This window comes from Condylostylus longicornis, unplaced genomic scaffold (assembly GCF_029603195.1).
Source record: "Condylostylus longicornis isolate FDR11 unplaced genomic scaffold, ASM2960319v2 ptg000010l, whole genome shotgun sequence".
NCBI lineage: Eukaryota > Metazoa > Arthropoda > Insecta > Diptera > Dolichopodidae > Condylostylus > Condylostylus longicornis.
Window position 1 is genome coordinate 21,234,908 of NW_026577979.1, and position 22,909 is coordinate 21,257,816.

General features: G+C 24.6%; 1 protein-coding gene across 2 annotated transcripts in view; it reads right to left on the reverse strand.

Annotated features, from left to right (window-relative positions):
* The window catches only part of LOC129619022 (transforming growth factor beta-1-induced transcript 1 protein), a 38,897-nt gene that overhangs the window by 12,968 nt on the left and 3,020 nt on the right, over positions 1-22,909 (reverse strand). Inside the window, exons 3-4 of one of the 2 annotated variants that reach the window (XM_055534080.1) lie at positions 7,340-7,384; positions 4,513-4,734 (exon numbers count right to left, since the gene is read on the reverse strand). In XM_055534080.1, the coding sequence (XP_055390055.1) occupies positions 4,513-4,734; positions 7,340-7,384 (267 nt within the window). The remainder of the gene's footprint in view (positions 1-4,512; positions 4,735-7,339; positions 7,385-22,909) is intronic. The other variant, XM_055534081.1, reaches the window with a different exon arrangement.

The following is a 22,909-nucleotide window of genomic DNA, read 5'->3' on the forward strand; positions in this document are numbered from 1 at the left end:
AATTTAATATTTGAGTTCTGTTTGCAACCGAAAAAATTTGACTAAAGAACTTCTCAGGGAATTCGAATTGCATAATATGAATCTTTTCTAAAAGCCTCATTTGCATTTTTCTCGATGTATTGTTAACTAAAAGCTCAGTACTTTAAGAATAAAATTTAAATCTCTTAAAATTTAAAAAAATCGTTGAAAGAATACTTTTAAAATCTAGTGAAAGAGTTTTGTTAACCTAGATAATATACAATTGGATCGGTTATATGCTGTTCAATCATATTATTTTGTATAGGTTATTCTTTCTAATTGTGGGCTGCGGTGTGCCTTGAACGTCCAATATCTAAAAAGTTAGACAAATATTTTTATTCCATTTTTCTTTTTTTGTACATGGTGGGTGTTTGTAGAAGCTCTTACAAATCAATATTTATTCTTTTAAAATAATATTTAGATTCATCATTTTGTTTAATATTAAATTGCAAAAAAGAAAAAAAAAAACAACTGAATTACATAGAATTGAATTATTCTTAAATTTACATTTTCGTACATTTTGATTTGTAATTATTTTCAAATTTCACACATTTATGGAGAATTTATTATTTTTGATTTAAAAAAATTGTTTTCCATTTGACTTCAAAACATAATTTACTAAACAAGCTGTGACCATAGTTGGAAACAAAAGATGATGATAAGCTCCAATTAAAAACAAACAGAAACGTTTATATTTTATAATTTAAGAAGAGATTTTGAAGCGCGTTGGTTGGTTGAATCACAAAACTTTTTAATTCAATTATAGTTTATGGTTGTGATTTATTGTTTGTATATTTATAAGATTTTGTTTTTAGTAAATTAAGATGTATGTACATGAATGTGTACTAATGTTCAGTATAAAATTGATTTATGCTTAAAATTGGAAACAGGTTGGAAAAGAAGTTGAATCGAAAAATATACAATATGCATTTTATTTTGCTGGCTGCGTATGTATGTATGTATATAACTTCATTAATATAACGAGTTTGGTTTACAATATAATAATTTCGCCTTTCGATTCCCGATAATTTGTTTTATAAACAACCAACATTTTTTTTTCTCAAAAATTTCTATTTGATAAGCATTGGAAAAGGGTTTTGCTCTTCTCAAATATACAACTGGAAATAATAGTAGCGTGCGATCATGAGCATACGGCATATGGGCCACTTTAAACGGTTGTTTTTGTAGAACTCCGAGAATTATAATTGAAAATAAGTATTTTCCTTTTGACACTGACAAATAAGCGGTAAATTCATATCTATCTATGTATATTGTAACTCTGATCATTATACAATATTAAATACGAATTACAAACATTCTTTTAATTAATAAAAATTAATAAAAGTTATTAGTAAAAAATTCAAAAAGAATACCGAAATTAATTGATTAAATTGCAAAAAAAAATTTTCAAAAATATTTAAATTACTAACAAACAGCGTAGCGAAACTCATTTTAAAATATCGTAATATTTTGTATGTTGTTTGTAAGTAGGTAATAAAATAATCGCAAAATCACAATAAAAATTTTTTATCTAATCATTCTATATTACGATGAAAATATTTTTTAAAATAAAATGTAATTCAAATTTTGAATGATTTTTCACTTGCATGTTATATACATACATAAATATGTATGTAAAATACGCTAATCAATGTCGCCGCATTAAATCAAAGTTGAAAAACAAAAACAAAATTGTATAAAATGTATTTTTTTTTTGTTTTTTTAGCACATTTATGAAAAAATTGTACTTATTGATTTAACTCAGCTCACTGTTCTTCGGTATACAAAAAAATCACATTGATGCTTCTTTTAATTTTTCTTCTCACCCTGATGCAATGATTACGACGTAGTTCTGTATATTATGTAATTAAGGTAAACTCCGTATGAATTAAATATTATAAATATTTCAGACAATATTTTTTTGTGTTAAAGTTCAAGAAAATGTGCTGCTTTGCAAACCAATGGTTTGATACGAATTTATTTTGTTTTTTAAATTCTACATTTTTACTTTAAAAATTTTATCAAATTTCATAAGACAATATTTATTCAAAATTAACTGAATTAATATTTAATCAATAAATAATAGCTAGAATTATTATTAAGGCCAAATATAATATGTGTATATAGATAACATTTGTATTTATTTTGTATATATAAACTACATTTAAGTAATTTCAAGAAGAGAAAAAAATGTGGTTATTGAATAACAACACCTATACGGCCATATACGATATTGAAACAAATGTGATATTGACGTTATACGAAAGTGAAATTATTGCAGAAATTCCTACATAATTTATTTTACATATACACAACTGATATAAAATAGCAATTTAATTTACATATGTATGTACCAAGCATTTCTATTCAAACACCATAATTATTGCAATTTAAACTTAAAGTAATTGGATATGTTCAGAATTCCGATTTATATAGTTTATTATTGGTTTGCATAGGATTAGAAGATAAGAGTAGAATAAAATGCTTTTCTTATTGTTATACATAGAAATAAATTCAAAAAATCTGATGTGGGCGGCACATAACCGACCGTAATGTGTATTTTCTGAGCGGTATTAAGGAATCCAATGTTAATTTATTCCCATTAGTTGGTGAAAATATTCTATGAAAGCTTGTATGTTCCAATATATTAATTTTTAGGTAATATACATACCTACAGAAAAAATTTAATTTTGGTTCTTAGAAGACATTCACTTTCTGTGTTCCGATTTCCATGAAAAGTGCTTTAGTTATTTTCGTTCACAAACAAATATATAAATTTCAAGAATTTTCATTAATTATTTCTTTAGATGTGGTCAAGGTTTCGAGTCCTAATATACCAAAAAAAATTACTGGTTCTTAATTTTATCAACCACAATTTAAATGTTAAATTTCAAGGAAATCTGTTGATTTTTTCTCAGTATTAAAAAAGCCTCAGTAGTAGTAAAAAAAGCCAGATAAAAGCCTTTGAAAAGCTAGGTAGCTCGTCATAATATCATAAGGATGTTATATATAAAATATATATCAAGAAAATCTGCTGATTTCTTTCTTAAAAATTGGTAAAAATATAAAACGGAGCCAAAGGGCCACAAATGTCCGTTTTTCTCTAACATGGACAAACCCCTTTCTGTTAAACACTCGACACGCGAAATTTGGTGCCATCACACCACCTCCCTTATTGTATACCTTAGGGTCGAAAATAATTAATGCTTTAGTATAAAAAATTGTTTATAAGTGCTTTTTATTATAATAGTACGAAAGCATTAAGTACACATGATAAAAATTAGGTTATATGTAATCAATTAAATTAAAAGTAACAGTACAAATTACAATTAGTTAAAATTTCTCTACTTTGCACCGTTTACTAGGTCAGTTGCATGTAAAAAAGTTTTAATTAAAATGAAACGGAAATTTAAATGTAGATAGTAAAACAGTTATTTGCATAAGTTATAAATTTTGACAATAAGTACACCTTTTTGATAATCACTTTTTTACCTGTTGGTTAAGATTAAATTTAAGAATTAGTCATTAAAATATTTAACACGGTTATAAGATTATTCTTATGGCTCTCATGACGACAATATCGACATACAAACAATTTTTAAACCCATGACTTTTGGTAGCTTCTGTCAAATTATAGTAAAACAAATTCAAAGTTTACGGATATTAACAATACTTTACAATTCTTACTGAAATAAAAGTGTAATATTAATTGACAACTTTTTCAAATGATATTTTTGATGAGTTCTACGGGTTTCAAAAAGCATTGCTATCATTTATTAAAACTTGAAATCAATATTATTTTTTTTTAATTCGTACAATATTACAATAACGTATTTAAAATAATATACGTATATAGAAAAAACCGCAATAAATATTTTTATTTTTGTGTGTTGAAATAAATGTTAAAACCTGACTGAATACTTTATTGAAGACTTCATATACCGTGTCTTCAATAATTTTACAAGGTATCAAATTCCAAAAAGTTTGGTAAAAGCTCTTGACATTGTACACTTATCCTAAATGCGTTTTATACGTAGTGGATATGTAAAATAAAAGAAAATCGAGCACGCTTTTCTTATACATGTCATATAAATGTTCCCAGAAATAACCAATTAAATGAACTAGCATATATTTTCAGCAATAAAGTGCTAGTTACTAAGTTTTTTTCCTAAAATGCAGCATTGAAATGCTATGTTTTTAATGACTTGGTAACGTTTGTTAAAAATTAACATTTGCACAGAACTTTAAATTGAAATATTCAAACAAATGTCAAAGTATGCATTAATATTGTAAAACTTGTATTCCAAAATGTATCAAAAGCTTCAACAGTTATTTTTACCGTGTAATGGTATTGAAAGTTCTGAGACGGTACTACAATCGTATTAATACCGTACTTAAATTTTTTGTAAAGCATAAACAACACGGATTTTTGCTTATAAAGCACGAATTAAAATTTCCAAATTAAACTCAAAAACACTTAAAATTCTTACTTACCTCTCTAATTGGTTGCTTACAAGCATAACAAATATCTGAATATTTTGCAAGAAAGCATTCAGAACAAACTGGTTCACCAAATTTTTCATTAAATGTTAAATCCTTTATTGGTTCCTTACATTCCCTGCATGTGAAATGTTCTGGATGCCAAGATTTTCCCATAGCAGTTATAATACGTTTTGTAATGACTTCATTACATTTATAGCATTTATTATCAGATGACTGAAAAAATTTAAAAGAAAAATGTTATTAAAATATTTTTGGATTTTACAATTGGAATTAAAAATTCTTAAGTTAATATTAAGCAAGTAAATAAATGAAATTAATGAATTTGTAAAAAAAAAAAACAAATTATTATAGTATTCTAAAGTTTTATGAATGAATTTTTGTATTTAGTTAGAATAAAATATTAAAGCTCTTGTTATGAGGAATTGGAAAAATTTTAAATCTTGTTCAAAAAAAGATTATTGTTAGAAACAAAAAATCTTAAGTTAAATAATGGTAAATAAATATAATAATAGTAATTATACCTTAATTGCTTTAAAAAATCGGTATTTTTGGTAATACAGGCAAATATTTTTTTTATATTTTTCCATGCCCAGAGTTTTTTAGTTTTTTTTATTTCTATAATTAAAGTTAACAAAGTGCAATTACTTAATCAAAGAGTGCCTTCATTTTTATGGCAACAGATTAAAAAGCCATAGGATATGGTATAATTGGTATTCATTTAACTCTTCACTTATCACCTGGAGATTATACAACCCCAGTTATATAATCCGCATATTAATCTATATTTAATAAATTTTATTTATTTTTAATCCACTCTACTTGAATTCAATCAATTACCAAAAAGAAATTCCATATTAATTACCTATTTTACATTCAAAGGAAGAATATAAAAATATTGTTATGTATAAAAATTAATTTTTAGAAATTTGATATGTTACTTATCTAAACAATCTTCAACATATACCCGCATCTAATGAAATACATGTACGGGCATTGGGATGACAATCAATTTTTAACCGCAACTTAAATAAGTGCTACAAAAAGTGTTTTGAAAAACTGCAATGACGATTCGAATTTCTAAAAATTTACAATGTACTCCTCCTACAAAGTATATGGACACCCCTTACCCCTAAAATGTGTTGTATGTAATTACAATTCAAATTTCGTATACTTGAATTTTATAAACTTAAATTGATATTATAATAAAATTTAAATTACATTTTTATATAAATGAATTTTGAATATAACAAATGAAAAACAAATACCCATGAACTATATAAAATCTTACATATTCGCTTCACAATGCATTTTATTTTTCATGATCAAAAGAATAACGCATTTTATTTAAATACATACAAATTCTATCAGGGGCAATTAGCAATAAATAAATCTAGCAGTTGTAAAAATATTGTAAGTGGGACGAGATTTTATGTTTTCTCAATGATTTAATGTGAGTTTTTATAATTTGTATAACACTTACAATCAAAATTGAACATATTTTGGTATTCGAACATAAGTAAAGTTTTAAAAATTTTAAATATTTAAACATTTTCTGAAATTTTTTGCAAAAACTGGCTAATTATCAAAGTCATTTAGTTATAGATTTCTTAGACATTACAACTACCATAAGTCATAAGAATTATGGGGATATGTAGTGTAAACAGATGTGTCTCTGCTTATTAGTATTTAGAGCATCTGTATAAGCACCTATCTAACAAAAGATTCTTTTGACAATTGCTCTCGATTTGAGTATACACTGTACTGTGCTACACAACTGTCCGTAACTAGACAATATTTTTAAATGAAATTAATTAAAATTAAATTATTATTAAAATTAAAACAAAATTATTATTTCATTTTATAATAATAATATTATTCGACATTCAATGTCAGCGAAACTATATATATAAATTGCCACGGCATAAAAATGGAATTTACAAACGCATAGGATTAATTGTAGCAACACACCAAATTAAATTTAGTTATCCGTAGATAAAACTCTTCCTCATTGAACTTGTAGTTTAATCCTTTTTCTACAAATTACTAGAAATTTGTGAGTAATACCGTGAAGAATGTCATTTAGATTAAGTTATCAAATACATATGACGCGCCAATTTATCGCTTTCATAAACGTCAACAAAACAATATGATTAGATTTTTATTTATTGGCGCATAACAAATAGTTTTAAATTGTCTCATTTGAATAATTTAAAGTAGGCACTTATGTAAACAACTTACATAGTAATAAAATTAGTGATTAATAAAACCATAAATTTATTAATTACTTTGTTTTTAATTAAAATCGGTTTGGAATTTATACCGTCGCTCAAAATACAAATTAAATGAATTAATCAGGTTAAAACTTAAATTTTATTATTTAATAACTAGGTACCCAAATAAATTTAGTAAAGTTACTTTTATCATGGTTATATTGAAAATTTACAAATATTTGAGATAAAAATATTTTAATTTAATATTTATTATTTTTTAGTTAAAATTGGTAAATTGTAAAAATTTTTACAATATAGAAAATTTAATAAGCATTTTATTTTTGAGTATTAGTTTTTCATTTAAATAAAGTATAAATTACGAAACGGAAGGGTTAGTTTTTGCTTTTCCAAATTTTAAAGTTTTCCATATGCGTAGATTATAATTTATTCAGATTGAAATTTTATATTTGAAGTTTAATGGGTTTTAGTAATATTTTAGAAAAATTAAAGTACGAGTATAAAATACTCTATTATTTTAAATAATATTAAATCTGTATACTTATTACAACAGGTACTTAGGGTTTTTTGTTCAAAATCGAATATTTTACCTGATGGATTACTTTAAAAATAGGTTTTTTAGGTAATCTTAACGCCTGGAATATATGCAAAATATAAAAATTTAATTAAAAAAATATCATTGATTTTAAAAGTAAAATTTACAGCATTCATTAAAAACTACAAGAATTGCTATTATTAAAAACATTATAAATATACAAAGTGTACATAAAAAAGTATGATCAATATAGTCTTCGTATCCAAATGAGAACTTTGAAACCCGAAAAAATTAGGTATACAAGATATGTGTGCACCTCTTATAATTTAAGAGGTTTAACAGGTGAATTTAAAGATTTAACTTTCAGTAACAGATGGATTATTTATTTGTATACATGTCAAAAAGTTCGAAGCGAGAACTTGCAAATTACCTCATGAATGTTTCTACGACCCTTAGAACTTGCCCGAAAACAACAATCCTAAGATTATTGTTTTCATTTGGGTTTCATTGATCATATTGTGCAATGAGTGTAAACGAAAATTATAATTTACATTAAATTCAAAATTTTGTATTTTTCACTCTGGTTCGAAACATTTTCACAACACATTTATTTTAATAGCAGCCTAAATACATGGTGATTTACTATTTAGTGCTTTGATGAATACCATCGTTTAAGGCGTCAAAAATGAATAAATATTTGTTTTGAGCTAGGTGTCAAATCTTAACGATTTTCGATCTACAGGAGTTTCAACGATTTTTCATGAAATTGCTACTTGCCGAAGTTTTTTGCTCATAATTTTCCCTTCGCAAAAGATATAAGCCTCAAACAAACCGTTCTAGAAATAGCTAGTAAAAGGCTTGAAAGCAACATATATTACGTGATTTTGTGTTATATGTACTTTCGGAACAAGTACTCAGCATTCTAATAAGATTCTTAATAAGAAAACAAAAAAAAAAAAAAAACAAATTTTTCCCTTTTTTAATTTTTTTAGTTTCCTCTCAACCTATAATTTCGCACCAACTGTATTGAAACTTAAAAATTTTTACAGAATTTTAGCCTCTTTCTCAAGTTTTAATTTAAGATACCAAAAGTTAAAAATCTATGGTACAGGTACAGGGTATATCAAGTGGTACAGACAGATACAGATATCAGACAAGACAGAAAAAAACCTGTACTTCAAGATTTTGTCTTAATAACATTTAAAGATTAAATGTCTTAATAACATTATCATAAACTCAAATATTTTACGAATTTTGTTTATAAATCACCCTATATTATGAATTATTTATTGTTAGATGAATTTTTATTTTTAAACTTGTCCGCTTACGCACTTCTTACAAACACTTACTTTTTAAAATATGCTGTTAGTTTTCCGGCTTGCCATCTATCAATTGAAGTTCAATTTATTGTATGTATGTACATATATAAGTATGTAAATATCATGCTTGTATTGTAAAACAATATAAACTTCCTAACTGAATATTTAAAATTCTAGACTGAATGAATATTAAACAATAACAAGAAAGTGTTAAAAATAAGAAAACGGAAGAAAGAATCATAAATTTTTGCTTTTGGCCTTTTTTTTGTTTTTTTTTAACAATAAAGATTTTTAATATTAAATTAATAAAAAAGTTGCGCACGGATCTTGTTTACTTTAGAAATATAAAATTCATTTTTATTTTCTTATTTTTTACTTTTTTTTTAAAGAAAAGTTTAAAATTTCAACCTTGAAAACTAAGAAAACAAAAAAATAAACTGACTACAATGCTATGCTATAACCCTTTTGTTCCACCTCTTCGCATGTGATCAAAAACAAAAAATATATTTTTTTCAGCAGTTTGTTTAGTTTTCGAAGTTGTTTCTGTTTTCTGTTACTAAAAATTTTGAATAGAGTGTTGTTGTTGTTGTTGTATAAACAGATCTATTTTTATGCAAATATTAACATTTTTTTTATTTTATAACAACTTTTTTTATGCTTATTTATAGTATAGAAGCAATTTAATATTTTAAAATTTTATGGCTATTAAATTAACGCATTTCTTGTTTTTAAATGAAAGCATGATCAAATCATATTTATTTTAAGTATGATTACAATAATTTTTGCTAATTTCCGACTTAATATTTTTTTTTTTCATTCTCATCCCCCAGAATTTTTAGCAGCCAAACAATTAAAAATGTGGTTTTTATTAATGCGCGAGATCTAATTAAAATTTATGTGCATAAATATTATGTATTCTAAATATAAAAATTATTTAACAACAAAGTATACGGTAAAATAAGTTGCAATTTTTAGAATTTTGTAAAGAGATAATATATGAATTGCAAATATGGGTAGTTTGTATATAATTTCTACATGCTCATTGAACGATAGTCTTTTTTTTTATATTTGCCGGATAAAAAAACATTGGAATAATTTGAAGATTGGAATTGGTCGGTGAAGCTTTTCAATATTCAACATCACCATACGCATTATGGTAGGAATGAGCCTTATGCTAGAATGTTACGCGTCGCCAATTCTAATATAGCAGTTCTGATTATTGTTATCACAATAATCACAACTGCTATATAGTAGTACTTCGGGCAATGTTCTAAGCAATTCGTCTGGTATTTTAAATTAAATCAAAGATCGAAAAAATATGAAAATTTAAATTTATGGAAATATGAACAGTAAAGAAATTTGTACCAGAAAGCATAGACAAAAATTCTTTCTTTCTATTTTCAAATTCGTTTAAAATTTATCATTCTATCCTTTGACGCGTTATTCTAGCAAAACTAATCCAATATCAGAATTAAATATGTACCCGTGAAATTGTCAATTTTTTTTAAAAAATTGTTGAAATATTCCCAAAATCTTTTGTGATTTTAATGTCTTTAATGTCGCTGAAATACCTTTAATGAATATTTTCTATAAGTATATATTTATGTAAATTAAAAGCATATTGTCACAGAAATTTCATAATAGCCACTGGTAAATATTAGATTATAATAAAAATTTACATCAAGACTGGGTAATCACCCCATAAAATAAAAATAAAACAAGTTTGTTCATAATTGAGAAGAAAATTAAGAATTATTTACACATACTTGTGTACATATGTATAAAAAAAGGTTTAAAAGACATTGTACATATAAAAACGATAAACTAAAATTTTCGTCAAACATTTTGACAAATTTGCTCTTTTCCACTATCATAACGTAAGAACTTAATTCTTTGCTTATAACGGGCGAAGAAATTGTTCACAGATTTGAACATTTTATGAAATCCAATTTCATTTAAAAAATTTATTAAATTGCTATTTAAAATGGTGTGTTTAAATGCAAATTAAACACATATTTACATATAAATATAAAAATGCTCAATTCAAGTTAATTAATGTGCTTGAGATTTTTATAATAAATAAATTAAATATGCTAATTATTTTGTTTTTTCAGATATGACAAATTTATTGCTTTAAAATTTAATTTTCTAAATAGTTATTGTAAGTAGAATTAAGTAAAACTCTCCTTGAATTTATAAAACGGTGAATAATTTTTTAAATAGAAATTATTTTATTTGTAATAAATTTAAGCACAATCGTTATTACATACTTACATTAATTGTATACGTATGTATTTTTTATTTAATTTCGTCTGAATTAAAAAATTATCTAATTTTCTGAGTTTTTTCTCACCTACTCAAAATTTTTAATTTTAAAAATGCTTTGTCAATATTTATAATATTAGAGACTTGTGACAAAACTTGAGTGCTTGGCATCTTGTGTAAATTGTTAGCTAAATAAAAAGAAAAAAGTTAAAAATGTAAGAAGATTTTTTTTTTCATTTTTTTTTTTCAAATTTTAAAAGCCATATTTGAATATCCTCTTCGATCCTGTTTAAATATTAAACAAAGTATCTAATTAGGCTACGATATTTTTTTTTGTAATTGGAAATTGGATATTCACAACACAAGTAAATTTAATTTTCAGAGAGTACGTTAAAGTACTAAAGAGAGGAAAGGATAAGGTAGTACTCCTATATTTTCTGTTTCATGCAATATAGCGAGTGCTATATTTCATGAAATAGGCAACAGCAACAAATACAATAAATTCGAATAAAACGAATGGTTTGTAAGGACCGTTTTAACTCTATGATACCCGTACGAAAGCTCTACAAGAGATTATACATCTGATAAAGGAGTTAGTAGAACCTTAAAAAAATATTACGACTCCAATCGAATGTTAATGAAATGGTGGCCTTGTCACTGAGCTTGTTATGAGCGCAATTTGACTGCTGTGTAGTCTCCGAGGCTCGATTAACTTATGTTTGGAGTTTACGACAGCTACTCGAATTTGTGCTTCGAGCTTGAATTCCGTTTTTACCATTTTATATTACAATTACAGCAGAATTGGATTTTACGTGATATTTGTATTCACTATGTTACCTGATAAACATCAGGTTCTTACATTTACAAAATATTACTTTAGTTTTAAATTACACGTTTATAAGTTTAATTGGAAAAAAATTAGGATGATACTATTTTTTTAAGGAAAATGTACTCCTCCATTATTCTTTTCGAGTTTTTTAACATATTTTTATACCCTGCACTTCGTGAAGGGTATATTACCTTTGGTATAGAGTTTGTAACTACTTGAAGGAGTCATCTGCGGTATGGACATATATATATATTCTTGCTCAGCGTAAAATTCTGCGTCGATTTAGACATATCCGTCCTTCCGATCGCACGATAAAACTCAAAAACGAATAAAGCAATCGACACCAAACTTTCACATGTTTTTTCTTTTGTGCCAAGGACGAACCCTATTGTTATTTGACTAATTCGGACAACGGATTCGGGTAGCTGCCATACAACTCAAAGAGTTTATTTTAAATTTTTCAAAAACTAATAAAGGCATCAATATAAAATTTTGTATACATGTGTCCAATTATATTCTACACATGCAAAAATTATAATGGGATAGCTGCACCCGTTCGGGTGGCTGCCATACAACTCCAATAGCAAATTTTTTATATTCGGCAAAATAATAAAGTCAGATTCATGAAACTTGGCAGTCATGTGTCCAATTATAGGTCAGATATATTTCTGAAGTTTTGGTGGAATTGCTTGACAGGTTCGAGTAGCTCCCATACAAGTCTAAAAGCTTATTTTAAATATTTGGAAAAATAATAAAGTTAGATTCATGGAACTTGGCAGTCGGATGTCCAATTATAGGTCAGACATATCCGTGAAGTTTCTATTGAATGATTTCATAGATTCACAGTAATTGCTACACAATAACGAAAGGTGCAAGGTATACTTCAATCGGTTTATACCGACTGAAACGTTTTTAGTTGTTTAAATTAAACTGATTCAAAGTTATTTAGACGAATGGAGGGAAAGAAAATATACGCCAATAAACATTCTTTCGAGTTGGTTCAAAACTTTAGTAAAAAGTGTAAAACATTTATTTGATGATGTAATATCATCACCACTTTCACTTCACAAGGATATTTTTGTATTGAGAAATAACTGGCGACTTCGTCAACTGGCGACGACTATTAATAAATTTTTTATTACTCTGGAATAATTCACGTACAGCTTTTATTTGCAATCCTAGTCGTTACATCATCAACTTTCTCTATTTATTTGAAACATACACATTTGCACATAATTTTAATTTAACTTTTACAGAAAGAGCAAAAATTTATATGTACATATTATGTATTACACATATCTTTATATAACATAAATATTCAATAACATGCATTCTTTCTCATTCTTATTGTAAACTTTAATATTTCTACATTGAAATTTTATAGATTGTAGAAAATTTGATATGAAATGCGGCAATTATTGCTCTTAATGCTTCATATGCATTAACTTTAATTTACATACATATATGTATATGTATCGTGTATGTACACATCTTATACTATGATATTTAAATGTACATAATTACGTAAGTTTCTACTATACTTATGTATGTACATTAATGTTTATGAATAAGCGTAGAAGAGTTTTACCACCTCGCAAATAAGGAAATTTTTTAAAAAGCTCTAATTGTGGGAAGCTTTTCGTAATATTTTGATTAAAATATTTTGCATGTGTGTCTGTATGTATAATTTCAATTTAATCCATTATAATTAATGTAGGTATAAACTTCTCAAAAGGAAACTGTTTATTTATTAAATGCTCTAGTATAACCGGTATGATAAGTTATCGTAACTTCGTAAGCACCAAATTAAGTTTTGTATAATTGATAACTATGTATGTATAAGTTATTGGGAAAGTTAAAATTGCTAAAAATTTGAAATTTCGCTTTTTTTGGTATATGAGGAAAATATAAAAAATTAAATTAGACCTATATACATACTTATTTTAGCCTTCGAATTTTAAATACGGACAGTTTACAATCTAGGCAAAATAACTTCGTGTTTCTATAACATTAATGTTGGAGTTACAAAACGGGTTCGGGGATTAGCAAAAATCGTAAATATCATAATATTTTACTCTATTTTTTGATTTAATGTCATACTGTAGGTGCAAAATCTTAGTATTAAATCTGCTTCCATTTAATACCCATTTTATTTAATTTAATATTGCACATTCTTAGTTTTAAAGTTTCAAATTCAAAATAAACATATTTCAGCATATCTATTTATGGAGCACTATATGATTGTTCATTTTAGTTATTTAATTTTATTGAATATTGTATTTAATAAAACTTTAATAAATATGGAATTTTATTAATAAAAATAATAATGTCCATTGAATTCTTGGAACGTGCCTGTTTCAAAATTAACAAATATTTTGGACCGCTAAAAATATATAAAACAACAAAAAAATTTTTTTGTTAAGTTTTTACACAGGGTGAGTAACGTACAAGTAAAACCTGAAATGATTTACATTAGATCTTTACAAGACTCCTTCTAACCAATAACATTTGAAATTTCAAGTAAAAATAATGATCGTGCATCATTTTAAAAAATCAATTTAAGAAGAAATGAAAAAGACCTTAACGCAATGGTCCAGACTAAAGCCATTCAAAACCTTTCATTATGTATTCGAACATCAAGGAATTAACCATTACTTGCGCGAGAACCATGTCATGTTTTAATAACATGGATCGTAAAAACTAGAGAGGGGAATGGAAAAATTTTCTTTGTACAATGTGAAATATTTACCAAATTTCACAAAACATTACAATTTCCGATTTTTTTGTTACTTGCTTTTTTGAGAAAAATATGTCAAAAACTTGACAAAAAAGAAAGTAGTTTCGATCTGTTCAAAGAATTAACCACTGTATATAGCATATAGACGGACTAAATAGCTTCAAAATTTTCTGAACTATTAAACAGTGGATATATAATTTAAATTTTAGAAATACATTAAGAGGCCAAACAAATTCGAATATAATTTGAATTTGAATTGTTAAGCAAAAAATTTTGGTTTCTGAACAAAGTAAATTACGAGTACAAATTTAGGTAAATGTCCTCAGTTCGTTAAGAGAACTTTCTTTATTTACATTTTTTTAGTCTACATTTTTAAAAACAAATAAATTAAAACTCAAAAATTGTTTTATTAAAACAATTATTAATTAATCGTAATTTAAATTTAACTGACATTCAACTCATGAATAAATTTCTCAATAAATAATGACCAAACGCACACGTCTACGTCATATATTTTTAAATTAAAAATGTCACTCTGTATCAGAATCGTTTTATGATTAATCAATTTTTATAGATATAGTTTTTGAATTTTTTGATACACATACTTATATGTAGATATTCGCTGGTATTTGATAATATACAAGCCTAATATATTTTACGATAATAATGATATAGCGAAGCGCTCCGTTATGAAATTTTTAAAAGTTTATGGTTTTTACTTTTAAATAATTGTATACAATAAAATATGAATAGGTTTGTCATCACAAAAGAATTATAATTAAAAATTGTCAATGATTTTATAGAATTTGTGAAGTTATTGACACAAACTTCCTAAAAAGTGTAAAAATTATTTATTTATTTAGTTTTTTTTTGGTAAAATAAATGGGCAAAGGGACGTGTCTCGTTTTACGATTATATGAAATGGCATTTTTAATAAGGTTTTATTAAATTAAAACTTTCATTTGTAAAGTACAATGATTTCAGATGACCTGAAATAAGTAAATTACTCTCATGTTTACTGAAAAGATTTAAAAGTTTTGTGTCGTCTTATAACCATGTGATGTATAGGATGGTTCAGTAAAATGTACAATACTATGTATAACATTGTATGGCATCAAAAACGGGTATAAGTTTTGTTTATGTTGACAGTTTCTAGAGATACAGGAATTTTAACGAATTTTCAAGAAATTTCTACTTGCTCAACTTGTTTTACTCATAACTTTCCTTCCGAAAAAAATTGAAGCTTCAAACAAGATTGCAGCATATTACTCAATTTCGTACTATATGTAATTTCGGAATATTACGAACTCGAGCTTTAGAAAAAAAATCGAATTTTTTAATTTTCTCTGCTTAAGCTTTGATTAAAGTCATTAAACGTTAAAAAAAATCCGGTATGGTACCGGAGACGCAGTACAAAACCATTTCTATGTCAAGATTTTAAAGGCTTTAACAGAAACTCAAATTATCGTTATTTTTGATTTTTATTAATTTTAAGTGCTTTAATTCCCAATTATTATTGATTTGTGATCAAAATTATTGTTAGAAGCAGTTTACATTTTTCAAAACCCTTATTGTAAAAACCAAAATTGCAAAAAGTAGGAAAAAAGTAAAATCATGAGAATTTTACCCTAAATTTTACGTATTGCTAAATTTTACGTTATTTTTTTCTCAAAATGTCAACTACCAGAATCAAAACGAAATTGTCGGACTAAAAAAATACAAAATGGAATACGAAATGGAAAGATTGGAATTTTTGTAAAGTTCGAACGCTTGTGTTTTTCTTGCTTTCAAGCTCCTCACTAGCGCTTTCAAAAATTGTTTGTATGAACCTTTTATCTTTTTTGGAAAGGAAGTTATCACTAATTATAAAATTTAATGAAAATTCGTTAAAGTCTTTATATCTCGAAAACCGTTGAGGTTTGACAACTAGTTCCAAAGAAAAATTTTACTCATTTATGATGCTCTACACCACAATGATATGTAATATTATACTTTTTGCTGAATGACCCTGTAAATCGTAGTTCACGTTATTAACTTATGTTGGTTGAATCTTGTTTATTACATTAACAAATGTTTTTGATATGAGATATATGTATATAATTCTTTTAAATTTATTCACCTAATAATTAATAAAAAATTTAATTAAGTATTATTTTACTATATAATTGTTGATACATTTGTTATTTTAAAATACTATTCATTTTTGATTTATAAGATTGCCGGCTAACAAAATTTAGAGTACATCTAAAAACGGTTGCAAGTCAGTCATTGTTAATTCTAGTGATTGATAATAGTAATACAATAATTAAGTTAATGATAATTAAATTAATCATTAAAAATTTATGTAAATTATTTGAGTTATTAAAATATTTTAAAATATTTAATAAATATTTTATGCGGTTTAATTGTTTTTTTTTTTTTTTAAAACTAATTGAATTTAAAAGCAAAAACTACTTTTTCATATAAGTAACTTTATATAATTTAACTCTGGTGTAATTTCCACAATATTTTGGAAAAATGTGTTATAAATTTTCATTACATGTCTACAAAGTTTTAATGAAAACTTAATATCCTTTTAAAACTTTCCCTAGTTTGTAATAGTAAATATGCAAATTATTGAGAAATTCCACTAACAATAAATGCACACCAATTTATAAATTAATTTAAGTAATGGGTTTTTAAAAAAAATTTATATATGTATGTATACAAAACATAATTTAAAGCAACCGCTTGGTTCCACACCTTGTCAATTTTAAATTATCTCTTTTGAGAATTTAAACAGTGTGTTATCGCCAACTATAATACAACTAAAAGTATTTCACTCCGATAAAAATGAATTTATTTACAACCACTCAAAAACTTAAATTATGCAAAACAAATATAAAAAAATTAGAAATTGCAAATAAAAACAAATTAAGAACGAGACATACATTAGCAGTTTACCTCAAATTTAAATATTTAAATATTTTAAATAATTTTAAATAATTAAAATCTGGTAACCTTATTTTTGTATTTATGTATGCAATTCCGAGTTTTGTTTTCACTTATAAAAATTAATTTTTTTTTAATACGGGATTAGAACTTAAGTACGATGATTAATATCGAATTTATCACCGCAATATTAGACGTGGTTATTAAATTAATTCACGCTGACATTTTATTTAACACTCTCTCTATATATGATGATATATACATATATGATAATACATATAATACATATTTACATATTATTATTTATGAACACAAATTAGTATTATTTATTTGAATAATATTTTCATATACATATGTATACATACATATATTGTATATATTCATACAAACATTCCAAAAACTACAAATGCTTACGAGTATAAATTTCACGTTCTTGGCCTCAAAAAAAAAAAATTAAATCATCACTCTATTTAGATTTTTCGAAATGGAAAACTTTTAATGAAAAAAAAAAGAATTAAAAAAAACTAAATTGAGTTTTTAAAAATTAATTAGGACTTTATTATTATTAATATTTTATTTTTATTATTTTTATTGTACTATTCAGGAATTTCTATGTGGGCTTTACAGAATTTGTTTAGATTTTAGATTTGGAGAATTATTGAATAAAATATTATGGCATGTGCTAATGCGATTTTTTTACGGTACGACAGTTAATATGCATATTATGTAATAAGTAGTTATATTAACGAATGGGAGTGTGAATTCTTGAAAAAAGAAAACTGTAACAAAATACTTGTGGTGTCACACTGATTGATTTTACAATAGTAACTCGTAAAATAATAAAATTGATACTTCTCCAAGGCATAAAACGTGTTCAATTTGCTCTCATGTAATAAACAATATACACGTATGTGTATAAATGTTAAAAGTTTTTATACACATTCACAATTATTCAATATATGCACATACATACAAACAAACTTTAGTTTTGCTTTGAACATTAATTTAAGTTTTAAATTAAATTTTAAGTGTTCTTAAGAAAATTTATTCTCAATTATGTTTTAAATAAAGTTTATTGCTATATTTCAAACATTATTGATCGCGATTATTTAGAAAGCTTATTTATTTTATTGCAATTTTGTAAACATGAAATTATATGCAAGTGTAGTGACTTTTTATTTCTGTAAAACGGTAAATTTTTTACAGACTACAAATTTAAACGGTACTTTTTTCCATTATCAAATTAGTGATACATATTATGTACATATACACACGATAGGTTGAACACGTAAGATTAAAAAAACATTATACTTAAAAAAGGATATATGTATTTTAAAAAAATTTTCTACTACAAAGTCTCATTTATTGAAAAAGTTGAAATTTCGTTGCAGTCATAAGATCTTTAAAGAATTTTTTTTTATATTTTATTACCTATAGCTAATATTCTATTGTTTTCTTCTTGCTTTAAAATTTTTTTAAAAGTAATTAAGTATGGGACCAAAAAATTTTGGAAAATTTAGCTCTTCTTTCGCGAATTTTCCAATAGTATTCTTCTTCAAATACGCGAATTACACATTAAATATTTAATACGTACATGTAGTTTAATTATGTTTCTATTAATTGTAATTATATATGTATATGAATTCTATACAAATATTCTGAGATATATTGTGTGTATTAGATGTGTATTTAAGTTACCAGAATCATGACTTTGAATAAGTAAATACAATTAAGTTTGTTCCATCATTTATTCTAGAAGTATGTTTAAAATATACGATTCCTTCGTAAATATGTAAATTATAAGTTTTGAAATTTATATTGGAACTCAATTAAGGTTCAATATTCTAAATCCAAAAGCAAGATATAAGCTTACATATTTTGATGAACTGAAGCACCGTTTGTACGCATATCAAACCTATATATGTATGTATATGTATATTAAACTTTCATGAATTATGTTTGTCGTCCATTTATGATTGATAAAAAGGAAATATGTAGATCATGATCCGGTTTTCCTAATGGCTGCAAATAAATTTTTTTAGTCTTTTTTTAAACGTCATTTTAGTGTCAAACATTTTTACTTATAGATATACTTACATATCTACCCACATACCTATACGCACTCCTTAAAGAGTTTGTTATAAGTTTTATGACAATATTATTTTGAAATGTAAACATAAAATTTAAAATTTTATTGACTTCAATGATTCGATCGAAACGTAAACAAAGAAAATTTCAAAGACTTTATTTTTAATCACTCAATATTTTTATCAATTATATTATGGCATAAAATTTATCATCCATTTTGATATTATTATGTCATTATGGACAAACCTTAAAAGTCAAAAAACGTTAGTTTTTCCTTTGTTTTTAGTAAATAAACAAACAAAAAAAAAAAGAGTTTCAAAAATATTTGTTTCCGAAAATTTCGATTATTTTATTTTGTTTTTCCATTATTTAATTACATGTATATATATATATATACACACATGTGTATATACGCTCATATATATAAGCAAAAGATAGAAGCGACATTGAAATTATTAAACAAAACCTTAATAATATGTAAATATATTATACAATATCACTATATTCATAAATATGTATGAATGACAGTATGTAAGTATATATGTATGTATACAGCGAATGATATCATTTCCATAAAATTTCTTTCCTATTTATGTACTATGATTTTTTCCCCAAATGATTTTTCTATTCAAATTTATAACCTATGCGTGTGTTATCTATTTAAAAATGAAGAGAAGTGGCCTTCAAATATACGCTGAAGAAATATTGCAATTTTTATTTTAATATATGTACATACAAACGTACACAAATATGTGTGTGTATATGGAATGTCTCTTACGGTTATGAATTTGAAAGTTTTTTCATCAAACTTCTAAGCTTTAGAAAAAACTTCGCAAAGGTAATCTGTTATTTATTTATTTCATACTTTCATTGTACAAATAGAAAAGGTCATAAAATTTTCCGATATGCATGTGTATGTCTACATATCTACACATTATTGTACATATACGTGATGTTTGATCGATAGACACAAAATATCTTTTGGTATTTTAATAATATTAGGTAATATAATCTTTAACAGGTGGCTCAACTTCTAATTCATTATAAAATTTTTATAAAAATATTTTGTTCAAAATACAATATAATTATTATATAATTATATTGTATTTTTGAAGAATACATACACAATAATAAAGGGTTATGCAATATAAATTCACAATTAATATTTAAGTCACTTCCAAAAGTCATAGCTAAATTGAAAGGAAGAGAGAGAAGATTATTTAAGCGAAAAATTTTTTTTACAGAGAAATGCATTTCCAAGAAAGTTTTTTGTGTATAAAATTTCAACGCTCTGTCTTAAACTTATAGGTTTATTTTTTTTAATTGTTGGCAAAGTGCAAAAAGACATATACAAAAATACATCATTATTCTAAATAATATCTATAAGTTTTGCCTTGTTTTTAGGATTCATATTATACTTTTAAAAAAGATATTGAAATTAAAAACAATATATCAGGCTACTGTTATTACGAATGCGCCATTAACAATATCTACAGCATTGAACTAAAATTAGTTCACAATGAAATTAACTTTAAAAAAAAATTTTTCAAATAATGTACAACATATTATGTAATTGTTTTAAAATCGTTGTAATGATTTCTTCGTTTAATGTATATTTGGACACCACATTTTGACATAAAATACAATTCAGATCTATTCTAATATACGTACACACGTACATATACGATACATATATACACATTATTGTGTATAATGTTCTTTTATTAAATGAATTTATGTTGCGTTTCTCAAAAATTTCATTAAAAATTGTATATAAAGAACGACCTGAATTACATTTCATTGAAGTCAGCGAAAGTATTTTGATATTTTGATTACCTAAATAAAAAGTTTTTTCTTTAATTGTATATTTTGAATTTATAACCATGCTATACTCTTTAAGTTGCTTTGAAAAAACTTCTTCAATTATAAATTTCAGTATTTAAATCTCCACGAATAGTTATACATTTATGTATAGATAAGATAATTAAATCGAATTAAAAAAATCATATTTAATGAAGAGAAATTGAGCTTAATTACATTACTTAGCTCAAGGTCATTCAGTAGACGCAGTGAAAGATGAAATGCTTAAATATTTGAAATATACGATATGAGTAAATGTTTTGTCGGTTGTGTGTTAGATTATAAGATGCCAAATTTTTTAATTCAAAAAACTAAAATTGATAAAAGCTATGAATTTAATTATAGATCATTATGTACATTACAGTTGTTTTAAAACATTGATTCAATATTTAAAAGATTTTAGGTTTCATTTTACTTATGAGCCTGAACAGCAATAATTTGAACCTATATTTGATAATATTTTCAATTAAAGTTCGTTTTACAAAATACGAGTACGTTTCATATATTCAATATTAGTTTTTAAGTATTTTATTTATGTATAGATTTATCGTATATAAATCTATACGTAAATAAAATGAGAGTATATATGATATACTCGTATATACAAGATTTTGTATTATTTGTAAATAATTAACGTTGTCATATGATTAATTTATTATTTTTTGTTTATAAATAAATATTTTTTTTAAATATAAATTTTTTATATTACAATCATTTATAAAAATATACTGTTAAACAATTGGATAAATTTATTTTTAGAAAATTACAAAAAAATATTAGAAGTAAATTTGTCCAAAAAACGAAAATTAACGCAGAAAGCATATTTATTAATGTACATGCGTATAAAGTAAATACTTTCCCAGAAACATCATTTTCAAGGTCTATTCAATATTGTTTTTATAACTCACCACACAATATTTACATAAATATGTTATTTACTCTATATATGTACAAATCTGTATGTACATGTTATATATGTAAAAATATAATTGTTTTTTTATTTTTTTTTTATATTAAATGTTACAATGTAATTAAGCGAAATACATTAATTTTTATGCAATGTAATTTGGTTGTTGTTGGAACTTTTATTCAATTCACATATGCTTCATATTGAAAACGAAATGCACTTTGACAATTTCGAAGTAGTTTTCTACAAATATAATAACCAAAATATAATAAAGTTCTAAATATATTTGTAATTATACAATTTATTTATTTTTAAAAAATTTTTAAATTTAAAAATTTATCTCAAAAATGTAATCGTATAAACTCAAATAACTTTTGTTATTCTATAACTAACCTTCAGCTCATATAGGGATTGTTCTGATTATGATACAATTTATATAGCTTGAATTCAGTACTTACGCACTTTATAACAATTGTAGGGTTTTGTTCACCTAAAACTTAGTAAACTAAGTTACATGAACTTGAAAATATTTGAATTTACTCAATACATATGTAAATGTACGCTAGGAACATTCTTGTAATAATAAGTGTTTTTTTTTAATATTTCTTCATTTTTTTTTATACTTATACTTATTATATAATTCAGATATATGTATAATACTTTGGTGTATAAAATAATTATACAACAAA